Source organism: Eutrigla gurnardus (assembly GCF_963514095.1).
Source record: "Eutrigla gurnardus genome assembly, chromosome: 5".
Lineage (NCBI taxonomy): Eukaryota > Metazoa > Chordata > Actinopteri > Perciformes > Triglidae > Eutrigla > Eutrigla gurnardus.
This window is the reverse complement of record NC_139919.1, coordinates 13,843,682-13,867,377: the sequence shown is the minus strand read 5'-3', so window position 1 is coordinate 13,867,377 and position 23,696 is coordinate 13,843,682. Positions and strand designations below refer to the sequence as shown.

At 40.6% G+C, this 23,696-nt stretch overlaps 1 protein-coding gene across 1 annotated transcript; it reads right to left on the bottom strand.

The window, feature by feature from the left end:
- Positions 1-5: 5 nt before the first annotated feature.
- neil3 (nei-like DNA glycosylase 3) lies at positions 6-8,379 on the bottom strand. Its single transcript, XM_084009732.1, has 10 exons — positions 8,231-8,379; positions 8,003-8,112; positions 6,329-6,463; positions 5,724-5,937; positions 4,678-4,752; positions 4,195-4,361; positions 2,673-2,836; positions 889-1,303; positions 393-573; positions 6-203 (listed from the first exon to the last, which is right to left on the bottom strand). Exons 1-10 carry the CDS (start codon positions 8,333-8,335, stop codon positions 21-23), a joined length of 1,749 nt encoding a protein of 582 aa, XP_083865858.1. The 5' UTR covers positions 8,336-8,379; the 3' UTR covers positions 6-20.
- Positions 8,380-23,696: the final 15,317 nt, after the last annotated feature.

The window sequence follows — 23,696 nt, the reverse complement described above, 5'->3', positions numbered from 1 at the left end:
TAATACATTGTTGAGACACATTAGCAACCAGGGAGGATGGATACGCCTGGTCCATTCTCAGCCCACTGGAAAAACTCACACTGTTTACCCTTTTGAAAGCTGCAAGTGTAGAAATTCCGGCCATTGTTGGGTCCCAGTTTCAAAACCGTCCTCATTAGGCAGCGTTTCTCATGGTGACAGAAAGGGAAGTGCAAGTCAGCCCACTGCAACAGAGGATAAAAGGTTTTATTAACTTTGTTCTTATCTTTTATTTCAGGCATTTAAATTGATGCCAACATATTGCGATGTTTGGGGCCAGACGGGAATTAACAGATACTTAAAAAGAATAATTTAAAGTTGTTTATTTTCCAGGCAACATAATGTCATAGAGATAAATTCCTTTCCATTCTCACCTCGAAGAAGTTACACTTGGTTTCCCTGGGAAGGGAGCAGCCGTAGAACTGTCGTCCCTTATTCTCCCCCTCCTTGTGGACCACTCTGATGACAGCTGGACGACGATGGGATGCACAACAAGGGGCGCTGGGACTGGAAGAGATGGAGGAGCTGCGGCTTTTCACTTCTGCTTTGCACATACTGACAGAAGTGAAGAAAACAAGTCTTATTTGTTTGAGATAAAGGTCAAGTAAAACACGAGTACACCCATCACATCAACCCTTATTAGCGAACAAACAGCCTCCTTCCATCCGTGTGGTGGCATGTGTTGGTAATAATGGTATTTGCATGGCATCCTATGGCTATTCATCAATCTGAACCCTTGTTTTTTCTAACCATGTTGCTATAAAATTCCACAGTCAGATGCTTCTTTATCCCACTTATCTCCCTGAGGTTGCAAGAAACTTCTCTTATTATAAACTTATTCATGGAAAGCAAAGCTAGATATTCACTCACCCTGAGTTGGGGGCTCCAGTTTGAGCATTGTTACTGGGAAAGGGACTGTGATCAATTCTCATTTTCTTGGATGGGTGACTGTAGGAGGCCAGTGATTCCCCATTGGAGAGCTCGGCAGTTTGCCTCTGCCAGCCACCAGAGGCATAATTGGGGCTTGTTGTCCCTTGGCAGACGCTGTATTTATATAAACCTCGCTCTGCCGCCAAGGAATTCAAATGACTGCCGACTCGGGAGAGTGGGGAGTTTACAGGCTTTGGCTTCTTGCTCAAGTCAGAGAAAACAAGGGTCGAAGTCCCGAACGCAGACCTCCAGTTGACTTTGAGCTCCTCTTGTGGCTTCTTGAAGGCAGTGCAGGGGTATTTAATCAAATCAGCGGTGAAGGGTGCTGCCTCAGTGTCAATGTCATCTTTGCGGACTGTGGAGATGGAGCCAGAGTGGGAAAACTCATTTCATGTTCGGCAGCTGCAGCTTATTCCGATGCACTGGCTGCTCTCATAAAATGCAGGTTGTTGTCGGCTTTAAGTGGTTATCTTGCCATTAAAATTTACCAGTAAGCAGCAGACTGCCGCGCTGTGTCGTCAAATAAAATGTCACACAATCTGCTGTGCTGAAGATGCCCTTATGCAAAATTCTGTGAAATGATCCCCGTATAATAAAACTCTGAAAATAAATAGGCTGAGTTTTCAGTAATGGTGAACTACGATGCCCGACATCAGAGTCATCAACACAGAGCAATGGTTAAGTATTACTCTCCTCTCCCTCAACGACCATAGACATACCCTTGGGCAAGGCACTTAACCTACAGCTGTTTTAGTGGAGCAGCTCAGTGGTCAATGGTAGGAAATGTAAATGTATTACTGTACAAATGCAAATCAGAATGTTCCTGCAAAGAGCAAGTGTGCTCAATCAACTCTCTCTGTAGGAATAAATTATTCATTTCTACAAAATTTCAAAAGAATAGTTTATGCAAAATATGCATATATTGATATTGTACTACAAATATGCACAGCCCATTTAGATTTAGTGGACTTTCGTGGATGTATTCAAATGTTAGAACAGTTGAGTACAACACCATTGTAAAAATTAGAGGGAACTTTTGGGGGGGATTTTTTTTTTTTACTTTGATCAATAGGAAAAGACCCTTTTAAGAACAACGTAAACATATACCTATACTAAGTGATCTACAAAGAATTTCCAGTGTAATATGCACTGTAAATGCAGATGTCTGTCCTTTACAAAGTGTGATTTTTTTGGGTTGAGAACATTATCGCAACCAAGTGCAGGAGAGGCCAAAATGTAAGGCTGACATTTGATAGTTTGCAATTAAGTAGCAATTTAGTGTTAATCAGCTGTCATTAAAGAAAAACGTCAAACGAAATTCGACAGTATAATCCTAAAACAATAAAAAAAAAAAAAATCCAAAGTACTGTGAAAACTGTGTTTTGGTGGTTGCTGCAGAGAGACAGCAAGGACATTACTTCCCAACACTAGGTCACTGCTGCTATTATCTGAAGATTGTCAGAGAAAAATGGGCAACTGACAGACACGCTCATTACTTGCGGAGTCGACTAAGTCACTCTGCTTGACTGCAGTTTTACTTCAACAGCTTGTATTGGTGTCTGGTGCCTTGCTCAGAAGTACTTTAGCATCAGTGGCAAACAATATCAATCAGGGATCATTCAGCTAAACCGCCGAGCAGCTACTATTATTTTATCTCTTGCTAACAGGGACCTTCTGTCACCCCATTAAATTCAGTGACTGTACAAACAGAACATTCAGCTCACCCTCAGGTCTTGGAGTGAGGCAGGCATCACAGACTTTGGCTGCTGGCTGGTTGATGAGCGTGCAGAGTTGACAGGTCCAGTCCTCTTCCTCCCTCTTAGCCACATTATCATTGGCTGTCTCACTGTAGGCCCAGCTAATCAAACTGTTTCTGACTGGGAGCTTACTGAATAAAAGGACACACAAGAAGGTAAAAACCTTGCAAAAAGAGGCATTCTCAGGAGTAAAATGTGTGCACTGTGGCAGAAATAATGTAACAGTGTACATTATGTACTCGCATAGTGTTTACACAGACATACGTTTAGTACTTTATTATGAAATATTGATACTGTACTGCAGTATAACAACACAATTACACAGCAGCACAAAATGACTGTACAGTTGAACCAACACGTTCTTAATATGATCTCATCATCTCAAACATTATACTGACCACAATAACCTTTATGAAGGAGAACTAATTGATTGCATTAGTTTTACCTAATAAACTGGATACTGAGTGTTTTTCCATTTTTAGAAAATGTGACATGAAGGACTATTTAATTAAATTGCTTTACAGTCTTTCATATGTATATACAATGTATGCATATGTAATCATACAGCTACTGGATTGCTGGAAGCAATAACTATAAAATATTCAAACGCTGTTATTGCAACTAGATGATATAAAATACAGGCAAAGAGAAGAGACAACTTTAACCAAACAAACATTTGCAGTTCAAGCAGAGGATGAAGATGTGCGACAAGGCAACGTGTTTCGTATAATTGCTCCAAGCATACATGTTAGTGCTCTGACATGAAGCTCGACTATGTTTGACAAGAAGGCAAATCTGCAACGCCAACAGTCATGGAGGAGGAAAGTAACAGCGGCTTTCAGGAAACTTTCCTCACAGATTGCTTTATCAGCTGTGTAATGCGTTGTAAGGGCTTTAGGTTCTAACCCCTCCAAAGCTTAGCTCAAACACAACCCAGGAGGTGTTGAGCCTGTGCCCTGTCTGGCAAACACAGCCTTATATGCGCATTCATTTCCCCCCCATAACACTTCCCACTCCCTGCCAAGCCCATCTGCCTGCAAAGATGGCCTCGCTAAATTTGAACGTATTATCTAAAAGGCTTTAGAACTTTCTGAAAAGACTAGGTTTTGAAAAAATGACAGTGTTGCTTTTTTTTTTGGTATTCATTCTAAAATCTTGCTTTCAGAAGAATCTAAAGAAAAAAGGATGTATCCTATAATGCAACATTTTATTGTAAAGAAAAAAGCACCATCTTGCTAAAAAAAAATGTAAATACACTAAATGTAATGTAAGCCAATAAATAATTATCCATATATTGTAATACACAGTATATACATTTCCCTAACTAAAAAAGGACATGGTCTTTTATCTTACTTCAGGTACTGACAACATTATTGGCATCAAATATCTTTGGGCAGCACCCACACCAAACACCAATGAAACAGTCCTTACAAGAATGCAAGACAACACCTTTCCAGTCAAAGTGCCAAACGTCTATGAGGATTCCTACCTGATGTCAACCCCGCTGGGATCGCCCTTCTGACAGCTCTCGCAGAAGTAAGTCATCCTGCCATTGTCTCCAAGACGACAGACTGTGATGACATGAAAGCACTGGCCACACTGGGGACGCTTGTAGACTTTGTAATGTTTACAGAGAGCAGAGCCTGATTTGCGACACTGATGGAGATGATGAGGGCGGACAAGAGTCAATAAAAAGAAGGGGATGAAGAGAAAATTACAAAAAACATTCACCTTTCCTTGTCTATTATGTATGGATTGGAATATTTGTTTGTCGTATTCTCTAGGCAGTAGGGCTTTGGCTTTTTCTTTCATTCCTCTGCAGTACAGGATTTCAAGCTAATCTATTATTGCAAGTCAGTCTAAATGAGGTGTCAGCTAAATACCGATAAGTAAATGTGCATGCACAGCTACGATTAACCAAAACAACATTTGAAATGCATAGGTTTTTGCCATTCATGTACAAACTTCAAACCTTGTAAAACAGAAGAGTGAAATCACGGGTCATCTTCACCAAGTGATGGATCCGCTCATCTGTCAGCTGCTGAACCTGAAGATACAGGCAGCACAGTTAGTTACAGTTCACAGCCAGAGAGAATAAGCCTTATTTGTTAAGCTCTTCATTTCAAAACAGAGATGAAAGGTGCTTCACAGTCAGGAAATCAATAATACAAGCATATAAACAATAAAAACACTGGACATGACTGGGAAAAGTAGATTTAAAATGATGCAACAGAGAAAAATTACACTGCTGCCTGGGCTTCAAGTTTTGGAAATACACAATGTATTTCCAAGACTCGAAGCCCCGGCTGCAAGAACTTGATTCACACAGTGTAGAAAAAAGAAGGGGAAAAAAAGATCTAAAGCACATAAACATACACCATTCGTAGCTCTTCCAGGACACCTAGGGGCTCGATAATGGAGGGGAAGCTCATAAAGATTCAGTGGTCCCAGAGGAAGAAGGGGCCAAAAATCCTAGATTAATGTTTTGGTCCAGTGTGCTATATTCTTAAACCCCATTTAATACCTTCTAAAAGGCGAGGAGAGCAAAGCGCCTGGTAAAAGTTGAGTAATGGTAGAGGAAAGAGTCTCTTACTGGCACTTGATTGGTCACAAAAAAATAAATAACACACTCGCACTTTTTTTTCTATAGTTTGCCTATTAAGAATGATCTCTATGAGCAATCTGAAGCATTGGAACTTTCCACTTTTACCTGACAGGATTTCCAGGTCATGAATAATTAAGTATTAAAGTCGGAGGGAAATTTCCTATTTGAGGCTCAATAAAAAGTATATACAACCACGAAAATAAATTAAAAACATCTCCAATTCTAAGCTGTGACGAGTGGAAGGCCTGTCTGTGATGCAATGCGTTGTTTTGTCTTTTCTATGGTTCACCCTCCTCATTGCAATGCATCACTCAATCATACAAGAGCTTAAACTTTTTTTCTTGCAGTTGTCTTGCATTTTTATTCCCTTTTTTTGTTCCTCTGCTGAGCACAATCCATCATCTTTTCCATACCTTCACGGCTGGATGGAGGCCCGAGTCAAACAGGGCTTCGTTTTTAATGATGTTGCCGACTCCCGGCATGACGGCCTGGTCTAGGAGAACGTCACAGAGCATCCTGCTGCTTTGGCTCCTCACTGCCTCCTCACAGCGGGAGAAGCTGAACTTGGGGGAGCACACATCCAGACTCTCCATAGCCCTCACCCTTTGCTCACAGTCCTCTGTCAGCCTGCAAACAAACAGTTTTACAGTACTTGAATACATTTGGAATATATATTGCTGTTACTGAAAGTGTGCCACAAGGTCAACTGGTACATTCCCGAGGTCGTACGTTTCAAAATCGTTTCATACGTTCCGTTTCGGCTTGTTTGTTGTGAGATAGGACAGCATAGGTTAAATTTTCAGACAGCAGAAATAAATGTCTGTCTGGCAAGTGAATTGAACATCAGGACCTTAAAGTCAATGAACAGGACAAATGTCGATGCTGTGTTTTTCATGCAACGATAGCCACCATCTTCAGACACAGCTTAATGTAGGACATTCGCACTGAATGAGACTCATACTCCAAGGTGAACTTCTGTCACCTCAATCTATCTAGGCTATGCTGGTGTCCCGGTTACCTTATTTCCGCAGTGCTGTCAAAGAAGCACACAATGTCGTTAGTCAGGTGTATTTCCAGCACTGGTACGGAGCCGGTCCTATCCTTCCTCTCAGCAGGGTTTATACGCATTGATCCATTCATGCCAAAGTGGACTCTAAAGGATGTGAGAATGACAGAAAGAAGGGAAGAAAAGACAAATTCCACTTACAGATAGCATGTCTCGATTTATATATAAGACTTGGCAACAAAGGGACAGAATGGGGGCCCAGTGGACTGGGACACTGTATCTATCAAGAAGCACACAGTATGCTGACGTGTTCTCACACAAGGCACGAACACCTGCCTGCTTGCTCACACCAATACAGCTGTAAATCCTAAAAAGATTGGGTTTATTTGATGAATAAAATAACTGTAGGCTACGTCTATTCACGATTATACAAAACTGTTTATAATGTTGAAATCGTCACTTTCATATCTCTGATTGTATAAGACCATTGCAAATCAATGAAGTATCTGGATTTATCTGATTCAGTGGATAAACAGACAAATATTGTTTCTCAGTTGACTCAACAGAAAATGTAATTACATCCATGTGTTGATATTGCAATATAAAATCACATAAAGAGCGATCGAGAATGCATTGGCCATCCCTTCTTTGAACCATTAAGCATGGAAAAAAAAATTACGGTCCGGAAACACACACCAAAAACCTTTGACATCTAGTTAAATTAAGTGAGAATACTGAGGAAAATATTTTGCCAAATGTCTACTAATGTACCACAGCTAACAAAATGTGTGATCCTATGGAGCCTAAATATGATGGAGGCAAGTATGAAAAAAATCAAACTGCTTTGGGACACGTTTACTTCCTGTCGAGTCATGTCATGCACATAAAGGTAACAATAACATGCAATTTAGAATGCTAAAAAAGCATGTGAGATCGATTAAACCAATAGTTAGCGAACTGAATACTATTTGTGTTGACATATTACAGCATGCAAACACTGGACTCTACGCCGGAATAAATATCCCACAATGCAACGCGATAGTGAACACTGATAACACAATGACAGACAGCTCTGTAATGTCAATAATGCTTTAATGTAAGTAAGTAGAAGATCACACTTTGTTAGGCGTGATCTATTTTTAAAATAAGTTCATCTTTCAAATCATCGTTTGGTCACATGAGGATTGGTGCAGGTTACCTTGGTTACACGTCTCCAACCGACAAGAGTTCAGTTCATCCAAAAAGATACATTACCTACTACTTTTAATTAATGTAAAAGTATTTTGCACAGCAATACACATATTTCAGACTCAGAAATACACTGTAAGAGAAAATAAAATGTTTCTGTGAAATGGTCTATTGATGATTTACTTTTAGTACATACTAATACTCATACATCTGCCCTTACAAAGTACACACTGTAGCATGTAGTTTGCATTCAATTGGTACATACTAATTTCTCATAACATTGTCTCTTGACCTTTGACCCTCTTGCTCATATTTGTTGTAGAGGACTGAGGGTCAGAATAGCCAGAGAAACATGCTAAGGTAAGGCATTTCTCTAGTATGGTAGTATGGGTACTGGAACGCACAGTGCATATTATAAGGCATGCTAATAGTGTGGTGGTATGGGTTAGCAGGTATTGGAGCCCACACAGTAAATAAAAACGTACAGCACCACGTTACCTCAGCGCTCTCGGACCAAAGTACATGAAGAGCTCCTTGCCCAGGGTCTCCACTCCGGTGTACGGACACCCATGAACCCGTTGGAAGGCATTTCCCTCCGACTTGTTCCTCTGCAAAGAGACGTGACATGGTTACCACGCAGCAACAGCAGCAACGCGCAGCTGGTTAGCTTGATAACTACGTTAGCTAACAACCCTCCGCGAAAAATTGTGACATAACGTAACTTACGGTGGACGTTGTCAAACTGCCTCTGACTTCCTTCAATTTCTGTCCTTTCTGGACTTTGGCACGGATTTTCTCCCCGTTTAATGTGCACCCCGGACCTTCAACCATCTTCGAGTTTTCGACTTTAAAACCTTTACAACAGTGCAACTGTGCTCCTGAAGAGGTTGAATGGAGGTTTGTTGTCGTCTTGTTTCCCCGCCACGGGATTCAATTCTGCGCATGCGTGGTATGGTTTGTAACCGGTAGTCACTGAAATCTGTGGTACATCTAGGGGCGGGAGTAATTTTATTGAGTGTACACTTGAGGGCGCTGGTGTACCATTGCTGGGTCTGCTGCCCACACAAAGACTGTGTTGTGACGTCAATAATTAATATTTTTGAGGAGATAGATAGATAGATAGATAGATAGATAGATAGATAGATAGATAGACAGACAGACAGACAGACAGACAGACAGACAGACAGACAGACAGACAGATAGATAGATAGATAGATAGATAGATAGATAGATAGATAGATAGATAGATAGATAGATAGATATGTGACACATGAATGAAAGGTACACATACTTATATGCTCTTGATATTTGAATGCTTGACATTCCTGTATAAGTTTCACATTGCATTGTGCACTCTAGTTGCTGACAATGCCCTTGATGTGTCTTCCTAACTCCAACCCTTATACCATCACCTCAGGTTAAATCTAACGTCCAGATGTGAGCCTTATGGCCGAGTCATACCTTTACCATGGTGTGCCATCTGTCTGGAAAAAAATCCAAGGAATTATTTATATTTGCATTATCGTCAAATGATTTTCTGCATGGCTCGCTTTTGTAATTGCAACAACTTGTTTGCTCTGCAGTTTCACCAACCGGAAGCCCTTCTGTGGACCCAGATAAAAATAGATAGACTCCATGTTCTGCAGCCAAGTGTACAGCCATGCCCTCCTTCAAAAAAGGCAGCACTCAGCAATAATGTGTATTAACATCTGAAGCCTGCTCTCTCACATTGGCTCCAAGGGAAGTGGCACACTTGATGCTGGGTCTCACCCAAGGAATTCTAATGTAATTCAATCCAAGTTGCACAAAAATATGGGATTGTGCCCTCTTGCAGTCCCCCTTTCCTCCCGGGAGAAAAGCAAAAATGTGTTCTCGTGTATCTGCACAGTTCTGTTCTCTTATATGTTCTTTTATATCAAAAGGCAAGCAGCATGCCACATTGTGCCCACAATGGCTGGTAAATCTTTTAATGCACATCCATGTTCATGTCATTTTTCATATCAGTCTGTGAAGTTCTCCACTGTGTGGTCAAAGGTTAAAATAGGGATGCATCTGAAGGTTATATGACAAAGCAGAGAAAATTAGCACAAACAAATGCATACCGGTACATTAAATATCTAGATAAACTTATTCACTACTTTGTGATATGACACTCATTACCAGTTTGTATTAAAGTTGCCTCAGCAGCTTCGAAAAGACTGAATGTTATATTTCCTTGATTTAATTCACCGTATTGCTGACCTGATCTACCCAGAAATGTTTGACATGTCGTCTGTGCATAGGGCTTGATAATATTTGACCTTTGATATTTTTACCCTACTGTCTATTGTAGGTCCTCCTCTCCCATTGCACTGCCATGCATTGCTGTTTTCGCCACTTTGCTTCGTGCCCCAGTTAGAACTGTGGAACTTCTCGTTGCTGGTATGCCCCCACACCCTCACCGAGAATACCGCTCGTTCATTTTTGTTTTGCTGACAAGACAGTGACATCTGCTTTGTACTAAGTACAAGAACGCGCATACTATAGGCCCTTAAACATCTTTAAAGGGATTTTTGCTCAGTGAAACCTCTGAGACTAAACTCAACCGCAGACTCAATGGAGCGAGCAAAAAAGGGCCTTGCAGTTTGTCAGCTAAAATAGAAAATGTGCAGCTACAGAAGTACAGTATTGCAGGATCTAGATGATCATCCAGGCGTGGCCAGCAAACTGATGAGCACTGGGGGGGGAAAAGTGTCAAGGTGTGTCAAGATAAATGCATCGTTCTCTCAGGTGTGACGCACAGGAGGAGCCCAAAGTGGATCCTCAGAATGTGGAATTGGACAGCTTTACCTGGTGCATGCTCAAACAGAGGTGTGTGCATTTGTGTGTGTCTGTGCATGTGTAGGGACTGCTGAATGCTGTATAATATACATGGAAATGATTCTGCAACAGCCCATTAAACTAAGTTGGCCACATCTATGAGATGCCACGGTGGTATGAATATTAATTGATCAGTAATCATGTTCAACGTGTTTTGTGGGATTGGATTTACCATCAGTGACCAATGTATAAAATATATGAATTCACCTTACCTGTTGGACATAGCTATTATATAATATACCTGAAGGAAATATTGGAAATTTTCAGCAGCTCTAGATTGTCTCTGAAGACTTTAGATGTCCATTGAAAACAGATTGTTATTCCAGCACAAATGTTCATATCCATCACATAACTGTATGGGCTTACAGTTAGATATAATACATTCTCTTTGTTAATGTCTTGGTTATGGTTTGACTTTGTGTTGTGACAGTGTTGACTAATTCTCATGCAAATAAAAGACCTTCTGTACATGTAAGTAGCAATTTCCCTTAAATAAGCCTCCCATTTGTGCTTCCACTTACACCCAATTACATCTGGCCATCACTCAGTGTTTCCAGTGCCACGACTCTGCTGCTGCTGACCACTGAGCTCTTCAAGTCTGAAAACGATCTGCCAAAAGGAAAAACGTTGTTGTCCAGAAAGTATTAAGTCGATATACCTGATGGGAGCTCTGTGCTTTGCTTTGGACGGAAGCAATGCTTTTCTTGTAACAAATAACTCTCAACTGTGGACTTTTTAAAAAGGTTGAATGAAGAATGACAGTCAGTGGTTGACAGCCCATTCTGACTATAATAATATTTTAATAAGGCTGTCGATAGCTCAATGTCAAAGTCACTTTCAGACCTGTACACTGTGTGATGTGTGTGTCATGGAGGAGCACAGATGTAGTTTAAATTAAGGTGCAAGCTCGCACAGCAACTCCAATCCACAAATCTCATTGAAGCATTATGAGACTCTTAATGGATGAAACAAGCTGCCTTGAGACTCTCCTAATTGCAAAATCAAATTTGGGGATTGCGGTCAGTGTGCAGCTGTTACTCTCTTTATGTTGTACATATACCTTTATGCTTGTGTCTTTTTGTGCACCCATCTATGGACACATACATAATACATGTGTGTATTTGTATTCATGGATTGTCTATGTGTGTATATGTGGAGGACATTAAAATGCACCTTGTGAATAAACTGCAATTCCGTCTGTTTATGTGGCTGTTTGATGAATACTTCACACGGCCGGAAGTAAACAGGATTTCATTCATTAAAAAAGAAAGAAGAGGCCATTTAAATGCTGGGAAGATGAGCACAAAGCAAAGAGAGCTGGCTACTGACTTGCGGTGCATAATTGATTAGTTTATCACTATGAGGAATGTTACGGGGGTTGAACCGTAAATATTTTCAAAGCTAACCGATTTGCATTTGCACTCTACAAAGTCTGGGGTTGTTAATTACTCAGATAATGTGTTTCAAAACTATATCTCGAGTACAAAGTGTAAAAATGGTCCAGTCGTTTTAAGATCGAAGGGAAAATACTCTTCAAACAGAATGGTGTTTATGTTTTTCTCTGCAAAAGTTTTATTGTATAAAGCTGCCTGTAAAGCAAAAATGACAGCTGTTTCTTTGGTGGAGAGAAGCTTAACTGCAAATGGAGAAGTGTTGCTATGCAACTGGGATTTCAAAAGCATTTGCCGCACCAGGTTCACATTTCAATGTCTTGCCAGCTTGGCAAGAACTGATGACTTCTAATAATGCTATTTTTAAATTGTCTCATTTGCAACCCACCGAATAGGAATATTCTATAGCATATGTTATATAATGTGGTAATATTTATGATTCAGGATATTCAGGTTTAAACATATGTTAACTTCTGCCTTTCCCCCCGGGTTTATATCACTTCTCAATCATACTTTATTGTTTCGGGGACAATATGGAGTAGCAGTTCATGTATTCATAGTGGCATTATTGAATTCTCCCAATAATGTTGGTCCTGCCAATAGAGAGGATAGAGCAAACACCTGAATGAAAATGTAGAATGTGATGCATAGAAAAGCTTTAAAACACCTTTCTATTTCTGAGCTTCATATAATTGACTTATCCTGTCATTTCTAAAAATATTTCTATCTATTTTTCAAAGTACAGCCCATTTTCCCCCATAGATCCCCCCACGCCAGGTCCCACTCGACAGGGTGTATTTAATGCACATCATACACAAATAATTCATTGTGTCGTCTTGCCTGGGGATTTTTTTTATTGTGGTTGCATCAGTATTTTCCTGAACACACGCACAGTCCAATAATATCTGAGTAGGAAAGTCTCCCTTGTTTGGCCCACTTGGCAGGAAACATCCTGACGAGTGCCGTTTCATACATGTAAATGACAGACCGCGTTACTCACCTTTTTTGCAGAGCCGGTACCTCGGGCTTCCGGTGCCCAGTTCACCATCAAACCACATCCCAGCACTCAACTTCACACACGGCACCTTTCAGACACGGGAAGCCTACTGGGAGATGGAGGGGTCAGCTGAGCCCGGCGGGCGCAGCCTGTGAAGTCGTTTAACGAGTCCTCCATTGTATGACCTGGAAAACAGGAAACACCTGACCCCCTTGCTTCTGATGCGAGGTCAGTCAACGCATCAAAACAACACGCAACATCCCAGCACCAGTTACACACACACTGTGTGCCAGAGGCCGTCATAGAGGGGAAATGTTGCAGAGTAAAGGCTTAAACAGCAGGTACACAGACACCATGCGGCTCTGTCAATAGGATGACAATGAAGCCAAGTTAGTGCCTTTTGACATGATAGCGATGAATTCATTCAGAACAAAATGGCTGCAGGGAAAAGCTACAATTCTGTATTACTGTATCGTATTCCTCCTCTAGGTGTCAGTGTTCCCTTCTTCATCAGAGGTCTCTCCTGGAAGGTATTGGACAAAACCACTCTTTTCTTCCCCGCCGCTCACACCAGGCTGCACTTGTCACTGGGAAAACTGGTGCAACATCAGGCATCAGAATAACGGCATTAGTTGAAATCCAGGCATCAGGCTCTTTGAACTCATCAGTTTACATCATTATTGTCATCTCTATTACCCACATACAGTGCATAGCCTACTGTTAGACTAATTTGATAATGGCACATTTAATTAGATGTAAATGATAGCACTTGCGGTAATGGACGAGACGCTAGCCCAGAGAGGAAACCTCAGTATGATGTTTTCAGACGAGATCAGGGTTCAGCGTTTACCTGCTGTGATCATCATGCTCATTTCTTGTTCATACTTGTATATTCAGTTTCTACTAGAGCATGTTTACATGTTCCAAAAACACATCATTTTCTCATACTTTATGTCTTAATATACCTTTATTCACCCTCTGTCTGAAAGACTGCTTTAGCACCTGTTTCTTTAATCCCCTCCTTAACTTTCAGGTTTCGCCTCTGACCACACCCAAGTTCTCTGATCGGTGTATTTGGTTAGAAATGTGCTCTCTGTGATGTCACATGTTGTGGCATTAGGCATAAACGGCTCTGTTTCAATTGACCTCCTCTCCTAACTGACCCACGCTCGCCTACTTGTTGCCCTTGTTGTTTGGATTGGTTAGGTTTCGGTTTTTAGGTTTTGAGATTCAGGGTTAGAACATCAGGATAAGCCAATCAGAGGCAGGTCATGTTTTAGCCCATAGCGGGATTAGCATGTGTGCCCTGCTTTGTAATTGACCTTGATCTCTTGAACATTTGAAACCTTGATAATTGAATAAATTGTAATTAGTATAATAAGTAATGATATGGATTTTCTTCCAGGATGGCTCAAACGTAGGTACATATTGCTGCATTCTCCTGGTTCTGCTTTCAAACAGACATGCATGTATGGAGCTTGTCGCGTGAGGAACACCCAACAACCCCTGATCAGAGGCCCTAGGTGACATACTGCTGCAGTAGATCTCTAATGTCGACAGTTACCATGCAGAGCTCTGTAAGTGATGACATGAACCTTGAATTGAAGTCTGGATTTGATGAGGAACCAGCTGTTGTCTCCTTCAGTGTTCATTCAATCTTTTGCCCAGGGTCATTGCCATTTCACTTATGCAACGTTCCCTATTGCAACACTAAATCCTTGAATGTATTTGTTACCAAAGGTCAAGTTTTATACTCATGTTATGCACTACAATAAGAAAAAAAATGGATCCATTTCAAATTCGTTATTTCCCTACTGACCTTTTGTGACAGAGAGCAAATATAAGGTTATGTCTGTATTTGTTTTAGCACTATGTGATGCCAAGAGAAAATCCTGTACATGAATTACACTTTTATTATTATATGCAATCATAATAACTTTAATTTGAAGACTGTAAGCAGTGAATGTAGTCAAAAATGAGACTGCATTTGATTTAATCTATACATTTAACTTTTTTCTTAATCAGCAGAAAACTCATGAAAACTGCCAAAAGGGAAACGGGAGATGCATAATGTAATCTGTCTCACAAGCTAGAAATTCTTAAAATGCCTCCCTCTTGATTTGGGGGAATGCGATTCGTAATTACATCAGGTCTCGCCGATAACAGCTCTCTATTTATTAATTCCAAACAAACCAGCCCCTGCCAAACGACACTGAATGATTAACTGAACATTTCCTATGAGGCTGTGGGGAAGATTTGAGGGTTTTAATACTACAGTCACGACAGCGTTAAGCCATTTCTGTCTATTTAAAATGTAGGAGGCTTATAATATCGGGGCTCGTCAACAGGTCATGCAACTACACCAACACAGCCTTCACACATTATTTCACACTGAATAATTCTAAATACATAAAGCCACATTCCTGTTAAAAATGTGAGTTCACACATCCTGCTCTATGTCTCATGTAACAGCTACTTATTCTACATTGTGATTTGACTAAATATATCTTAATTGCACTGCAACACACTATCATTACAGTCAGTCTAACAACTGTCTTTAGTTTATTTCCATAGACTATCCATGCAGGGGATAACTGTAGCAAAATCGAAATGAATATATTTGCAGAGCTTAGCTATGCACATAAATCTGTCTTGGTAATAATCAGTAAAGAACATATTCATTATACCATATTCATCATCATAGTCTTTATTATAAAAATGATATGCAGAATAGAATCTGGTCTTAATAATCATCATTTTGATAAAAAAGAAAACTGCAATAGGAGACATTGACGAGACACTCCGTCTGCAGATGTGAACGTCCTGCTCGACATTCAACCAAACCAGATCTTAAACGAGAGACCGATGTTGCACTTGATATCGATATGTGAATATATGATGTTTTCATCAGCATGCACGGTGCTCTGACTCATCATTTCATGCAGTTTGTGGTGCCCACGTACTCTTTGAAATATTTCTTTTGAAGCAGACACAAAGGAATGTTCCAGTACGTTTTTCCAGGCACTTTCTCTCAACTTCAACTCCACTTTAGGTTGGCTGACATTTTGAATTAGCAAACGATTCAATCCTCAGCCCTTGATAATTCAGAATTAATTCCAGCAAAGCGTAATGATCCAGGACTAATCCATAAGTGCTCCTTGCTATAGGAAAATGGTGTTGTTTAACCCAGGCTCAAGGTGTGTTTGGTTCATGTTCAGGTGCATCTGAGGTTTGACATCACAAGGCAGGCTTGTCTCTCCGTTCAGCAAGGATTAGTCAGTGCAGCCTGCACCTGGGCAAGCCCACCTAAAGCTTGGAACCTGTGAGGTAAAAAAAACCCCCACTTAAGTGGAAACCTATGTCCAGAAACTGCATTACTCTGACAAAGTGGAAACAGTGAGTAGGACAGTCAGGCGTTGCAGGTAACCTGTCAGCCCCGCTGTTTCTGCTCTTCTACATCATACCCTTAGCCTTGGGCTTCCGAAAAAGCATGGAAAGTGAAGCGTATGCAGCTCAAAGTAAAAATGGGACCCTTGGAATCAAATGATTTTGCAATTAACAAATGCCATTTAACAGAAATCCAATGAAGATATTTAACGTCATTCGTGTATATATCATATATATATATATATATTTATTTATTTATTTTTATTTTTTCAAAGAAGATGAGTGTGAGTGATGAGTGTCACCATAGTCAATTGCAGACAGAGTTGGGATTAATAATCCCTTAACAGTCCTCCCATGCACACACATCCTAACACGTGGATGATGAGAGAAATATGATTACAGGTCACACACAACTCAATCAGTGCGACAGAGACGTCGACCATTTGCCATTTTAATTCCATCTGTGTGCGTTTCTCTCTCTCTCAACACAGCTCTGAGATGATTCCCGCCCACGCACTGCCGAAGCACACGGCCATTTCTTAGCCCGGTGCATACATTTCCACAGCTATCCTTTGATCTGAGGCCTTAATTTTTGGGGAGCCGCTGTGTTCTCGGCTGCCTACGGCTGCGTTTGAGTTCTATTATTTATCACAGAGAGTCACGGGGCTCAGAAAATGAAGGGAAGACGAGCGAAAACAAGTCTCATCTTCTGTTATTCTTTGATAATCCTCCTCCTCACACAACACACAGGGAAGCCGGTGTGCTTCGTGTCAGCGCGAGTGTTAATTGGTCTGGTTCACTGAGAAACACTGCTTTGGCAGTATAACGTCTCTCGCTGTTCATTATTCTAGCAATAATAATAATAATAAATATAAAGTCTGAGTTATGCACTTTGGTTGTCAGATTCACTATATCTTTAACCATCCAAAGTGTAATTAATGCATTATCTTGACATCAACATTTCTATATGAGGATAAAACAAGGAATCTCTTTGTGTGTATGTCATTTGAGAGTTGATCATTGAACTCAGTCTCATGGCGGTTTGTTAGTTAGTCACTAAAGTTCAATATGTTGACTCTATTGACTCTTTTTTTGTGTTGCTCAGCACGACTTTCAAACTTACTGTGTATCAACTGTAAGTATCTTTCGTGCTTGCACCACATTTCCCCCCCCTGTGTGTGAGTCAGCACTACATTATGCACCAAAACAAATGTTAGGTTGGGGAAAACCACTCTAAACGCGCAACAGTTCGGGACACGCAGTCTTGTGTTTGTTTGACCCATCCACCTCAGCACTCACCCATCTCAATTTTTAAATCAACGTCAGTAGCTAGTGCATAGTCATGCGGACGCATTTCATTTGCGTGTCCACCACGGACAAAGGACCCTAATTATCTTTCCACTGGCATTTTTTAATCCTCAGCTACACGAGAAAAATGTCAAATTAGTATCCACCAACACGAATCTCTGCAGTTCAAAAAACTGCCTCGAGACGGGGTTGGTTCATTTGATCTACTTCATGCATCACATGTGGATTGCTGGGGACCTAAGGGAGTGTGGTTTTGACTTTGGTACAATTTGGACATGCAACATACATTTTGGAATAAGCAAATGAACGGCACTCTGAGAAGCAACGGGGACAGTTTTTCAGAACTCAAGCATGTCCTCCACAGTGGCTCATTGCTGCTGGATGCTGATATACTAATGTTACAACTAAAGTCTTCTTCATGTCCCTCGAGTCAATGAGCCATAAGCAGTTGTCAAAAACACTACAAGCAGCAATATCCGGAGCCAAGCGACCGGCCTGCTCCGAACAGCCACTGCACTACTAATGATGGATCAAATGACAACGTGACAGGCGTTATGGAGCATTATCCCCTGACCCTGCCAGGGAGGTAAGCCCTCTCAAAGTGCTGTACACTATGTCAACGTTCACCCATTTGCACAGACATGCAAGGTGCCATCTGGTCACCAGGATCTACGGTAATCTCATGCACATTCACATACACACCGTGGCAATTTGAGGGTAGTATACAAGAACACTTGACCATGCCAACAAGAGCACCTCCTGAGACTCAGGCAGCTGTTTTCAGAGAAAAAGCTACCAAAACCCACTTTACATGACACCTGGGGCCCGTTTCACAAAGCAGGTTCAACAAACTCTGAACCTAACCCTGAACTCTGAGTTGACCAACTCTGAGATGGGCAACTCTGAGTTTTCGGTTTCAGAACAGCGGTTTTGAATTAGTTCAGTCAACTCTGAGTATGTAAACTCTGAGTTACGCGCGTGCCTGCCGACTCATCAGCCATCATCAATGGAGCTCCGATACTACGATTCACCATGGCAACCAGGAGATTATTATCTCGTTATTATATATTACCGAGTGTTTATGTAGAAAACGAGCTCATCCTGATAAAGCGGAGCAACGTAACTGCAGTAAAGTAGCGATAGTTGGCGTGGCAGACAATTACTGCCCGATCTAATGTATATAACTGAATGAAACAGTCGATTGATCTAAAGGTAATACGTGTTCATTTTCAGCTTTGCAGAGCACACTGTGGGGTAACGGTTAGCAACGCTGCCCACGGTGCAGGCGACAGCGGTTCAATTCCTGTAGTTCACAAAGTAGCGCACTGAATAAATTATCATTTTCATTGGGTGTAATCCCCCCAGGCACAGAAAGAAAGTGGCTTCAGTTGAAAATTAAGCATAAGAATATTGCGCAAATACGTTGACTAAGGCATATGATTTTAATCATATTTCACATATTAAACAGTAAATATAAGCAGGTATTTCAACACAGAAATGTACTTCATTAAGAAATAAATCTCCCGCAAAAAAGCTAGCTCCGCAAAGAATCTGGTTGCGGATTATGTCCGCGATATGAAATGTTGAAAATGTCGGAGAATATTGTTTAGATAATATCTAATGTGATTGGAAGGAAAGGTAATCAAAATCCTCTCCCGACGCAAAGCTGCTAGAATCACTTTTATTTCCATATCGATTAGGTTGACGATGAAAGGACGGCACAATTTTTCAGAGTTGGTTCAGATTCCGGAAAAAGGCGGAGACATGTAGGGAGAAACTCAGGGTTTGTTGAAGCAAACCTGCTAGCGAGCAGGTTAGGTTCACGGAGTATGTTACCCGGGTAACTGACTCAGATTTATGCTGAACTGGCTTTGTGAAACCGAAAAACCAGAGTTTCCCTCATCTCAGGGTTAACTAACTCAAGGTTTTTACTAAACCTGCTTTGTGAAACAGACCCCAGCTCGCCACCTCACAGCAGACAGACAGCTCCCCGAGATGTTTGACTCTCCAGGTCTGAAGCACCAAATGAATAATGTTGCTCTGTAAGTGCTGGATGTGTTTAGTAACTATATGCAACTAAGTTTAGCATAGCAGCAATGATGCGTTAAATTCAAATCTTGTTTCTGCTGCCCCCAAGTGGCCAAACAATTCTGATACTGTAGGTTTATAGGTTTGTGCAAAATACAAGATACATCATTGTGATTGCCCTCAAGGGCTCTTAAATAGTCAGGGAAACACAGTCAGACCCAGAGCTCTGTAACTTGTGCGATTTAGCTATTTCTTAAATAAAACTGATTTAGATCCTAAATAGCGGCTCCTATCGCTTCATTCTGAACACACACAACAGACGACACTAGAGCTGGCAGCTCGTAGCTAATGGTGCTAACAACAATAAAGTACAAACTACAGCAAACATGCTGACGGAGCTAACTGTTAAAATGAGGGTGGTGCTACACCTCTGCAACAATGCCGTTGGACGGGACAGCGCTATTAGCTGTAACCGCTATATGAGAGCTAGTGCATTGCTAGTGCAGTGCATGTTCGTACATTTGAGTTACACACACACACACACACACACACACACACACACACACACACACACACAGGGGTCAATCACTAAGTCCAATATATTTTCCAATAATAATACTCCCATAATTGTGTGTTTGATGCCAACACCTGTAAAATTCACTCATTAAGACATTAAATGTTGATGGTTTAATCCATGTAACAGAGTAAAAACAACACGCTGTCATTTTATGGTGGGATATGTGCTGTTTCTTTGCCGCAGTCCAAGATATACATGTAAAATTGCCTGTAAGTGTGAATGGTTGGTTTGTCTGTGTATATGTTATGTGACTTTCGACCATTCCAGGGTTTACCTACTTTTGCAGGGGTGCTTGGACAGCCTCCAGCTACCCATGACTCTACACATTAACTCGTGAATGTATGGATAAATACAAACTACCTTCATCGTTAGAGAGAATTTATTTCAGTTTCAGGAGTTCAGGAGACATGGGACAAGATGTCCCAACGTCCCAGACTGTCCAACCGCTACCCTGACCACCACACCCAGGTCATACTGTTTCCACTGAATGTAAACACACTGTAAACATACCCATGCAGTTAGAGATGGAGTATGTCCAAATAACAACACAAACTAAAATAAATGAGAAAAGGGCTGTGCTTGAAATTAAGAAAAATGTAATTTAGTTCCACAAATGGCCAGTTTGGAATGCAGGTTACAATCCAGATGCGTCCAGACATAATTATTCTCCACAGTCTGCAGTAGTAATGACGTGGGTAAAGAGAGGAAACAAGTCCAGTGGTGGGCTGACAAAGACAAATGACATACTCCTTCTCCTACCCTTAACCTTCTTTTTTCCTGTGCATCCAGCTGGGCCTTCGACAGAGAGGGTTACAGATTTCATGTTCAAGCATAAAGACATTCCTGTTTGGAGCCAGAGAAAGAGGAGTAGAAGCAGAGGCGAAGACATGGAATAAAGGATGCTCTAATTATCTAATTGGCCACTTGTGTTCTTCCCTCCGTGGAAATGGCCTTGTAACAGCTCTATAATGGGCTCTGTATCACACAGGTGCTTTCCCACTGTGTCTCCAGCCACTAACACAGATGGAGGAGCTTAATCTTAGTCTTTCCACAGTCTTTGGCCATTTTTTTATTTTTTTTATTTCTGTGATTTATAATATTATATATAGGCTAATGTGTTCCCTCACTATTTAGGTAGTCTTTTTACTATATGGTCACATTTTTCTTTCCTGTCCTTTCATTAAAATGATATATTAGAATACTTCATATATCTAATGGTGTTCATATTTACATATTTATACATATTCAGCAGACATGTCTTTGGCTATTTTTCACTGCTTAGCTTAATATTAATGAATTGAAATCCGGCAACATTGTGACACTGGCCTGTTTAATCCCACTGAATTGGAAGTAAAAACAGAGGACACACTCAAAACAGCTGATGTAGGTAATATCAAATGTGCAATGTTTAATATCTGGAATGTAAATGCAGAGTCTTCTTTAATTTTGTAGGGTGTGACAGATATAAGCTGATAGAATAGAAGCAGGAATGGCTACAGATTCTTAAACAAAGGGAAATACTGTTACAAACTCAAAGATTTATGTTTTAGTTTGTTATTGGCAGCACCTTTGCCGATAAGTGGTAATTACAGGTGTGTTTTTGGTTCTCAGTTCCCAGAGATCAAAACCGTGCCACCTGTTGAATTTGTTTCTTTTTGGGGGGGATTTGCACTTGTTTTTGAAGTTTCATCGACTTTTCTTGTCACTCTTTTTCTTTATTTCTTTGGTAAAAACATTAACAATATGCCACTTCACACACAAGTGGGTTGAAGCGCAAGTTTTCCTGGAAATGTCATTTATTGCACCAAGTTTTTTAATACTGCAGGAAGATATGGCTTTCATCAGTGAGCCACAAGCTCAATCACCATTGTGCTACCTCATTCTGTGATAGATAGATAGAGTGACTCAATGGATGTTTTTTTAATGAAAATCTTCATTAGTAGTCTCTTTGTGTGTGTGTGTCTCCCTCTCTCTCTCTCTCTCTCTCTCTCTCTCTCTCTCTCTCTCTCTCTCTCTCTCTCTCTCTCTCTCTCTCTCTGTGTGTGTGTGTGTGTGTGTGTGTGTGTGAGAGAGAGAGAGAGAGAGAGAGAGAGAGAGAGAGAGAGAGAGAGGTAACATTACAAAGAGAGAAATAGGAAAACACAGATGAGAGGAAGATGTGGGTGGAATTCATCTTTTGACCAGACAGTGGATCTGTAATGAAGCCTGAAATATCTCATCTAGGCATTTTAATGGGCAGATTTTCCAGGTCTCAACACTCACCCACAGGCACAATATAATGTCCGAGTCAAATGCAGAAAAAAACACAAAAAATGATTGTAAACTAAATTTGAAGCATGATATCATTATCTCTGAGCAATGGCCTCATATCAAACGAAAATGTACTTTGATGAATTAAAGGAAAGCTGCAAGTCAGAGACCAAATTCATTTGGTCGTCTGTTTAAACTTTAAAATGGACAGTTTTGTGTAAACGATCGCTGACAAAGCATCATTTAACGCAACCATAGATGCACAGCAGATGTATTGCCATTCAAGGACATGGAACTGGGATAAGAAAGGTATACATCTGGCCTCGACCAATCATTTAAAGACACTTTGGCAGTGGCTTTAAATGATTGGTTGAGGCCAGATATTTAATCTCTGAAGCAAAATCTATCCAAAAACAGAAATGTCTACCTGAGTGGAAACATTAATTTGCATTACAAATGTCTGTTTGCTTAGACGCTATGATATGTATTAATATCATACAATGTGTATAGCACAGAGCTGCTATTTAACCTGTCAACAACAACTGCCACAGATGTGGATACTCTGTCAGGGCTCCTCCTTTATGCAGACAATCATAGAAGGAATTATTGTTCTTCAGGTTTGTTATTTACAACACAAAATTTTAAGATCCTCTAATGAGAATTTATGTTTATCAAAAGTACAACATGGAAACAAATAAAGACATATATTGACTTGTGCAGTTATTTCAAATGATTTTCAATTACTTTCTATACAAGGATGGGACCTAAATATCTCTATAAATGAGTGTTGTGAAAGATAAAGATCATAAAATATATTTTATTTTCTATTGAAATAGCATTAGAAAACCGGCTATATGTGTGAGTCTGTGTGTGTCTCTCCTTAATTGCCGTTGAAATCTCCAGACTGACACCGTGTTCATCTAAGTTGTTTGAATTAAATGTCTGACTTGTGTTTGGAAGGCTTCCTGATGAAACTCGCCCTGCGAGGAAGGTTGAGCTCAAGAGACTCCTACTCCAGGAGCTGGCAGTCTGGTTGCCTGGCAACCGGTTGTGTAGTCTCAGAGCAGAGCTGCAGTCTCACAAATATCAACCCACTCTTTTTAAATCACCAACTGAGTATACTCTCTGTCAACCTGGTGTTCAACTGTTGCTGTTGCTGAATGCCATTTGACTTGACATTAAAACCTGTCTTTTTACACATAATTATTATTTTTTTTAATTACTAACCCTCTTTCAATCCCTTCTGTTACTCCTACAATCAGCTCATCAGCCACCATGGTCACTCATTGGTTTGTTTTGAAACCTCAACCTCTTGAGGTTGCATTTTGGCCACACCATCTTGATTTTTTGGAATGAGAAGTGACACGAGAGGAAGGGAATAAATCAAATGAGAAG

What these genes read in the sequence shown, in the direction of transcription:
- neil3 (XM_084009732.1), bottom strand. Translation starts at nt 8,335, where the DNA reads ATGGTTGAAGGTCCGGGGTGCACATTAAACGGGGAGAAAATCCGTGCC. An exon ending in TCACTCTTCTGTTTTACAAG is followed by an intron (nt 4,362 to 4,677) that starts GTTTGAAGTTTG and finishes CATCTCCATCAG; the next exon opens with TGTCGCAAATCAGGCTCTGC. An exon ending in CCTCACTCCAAGACCTGAGG is followed by an intron (nt 1,304 to 2,672) that starts GTGAGCTGAATG and finishes CCATCTCCACAG; the next exon opens with TCCGCAAAGATGACATTGAC.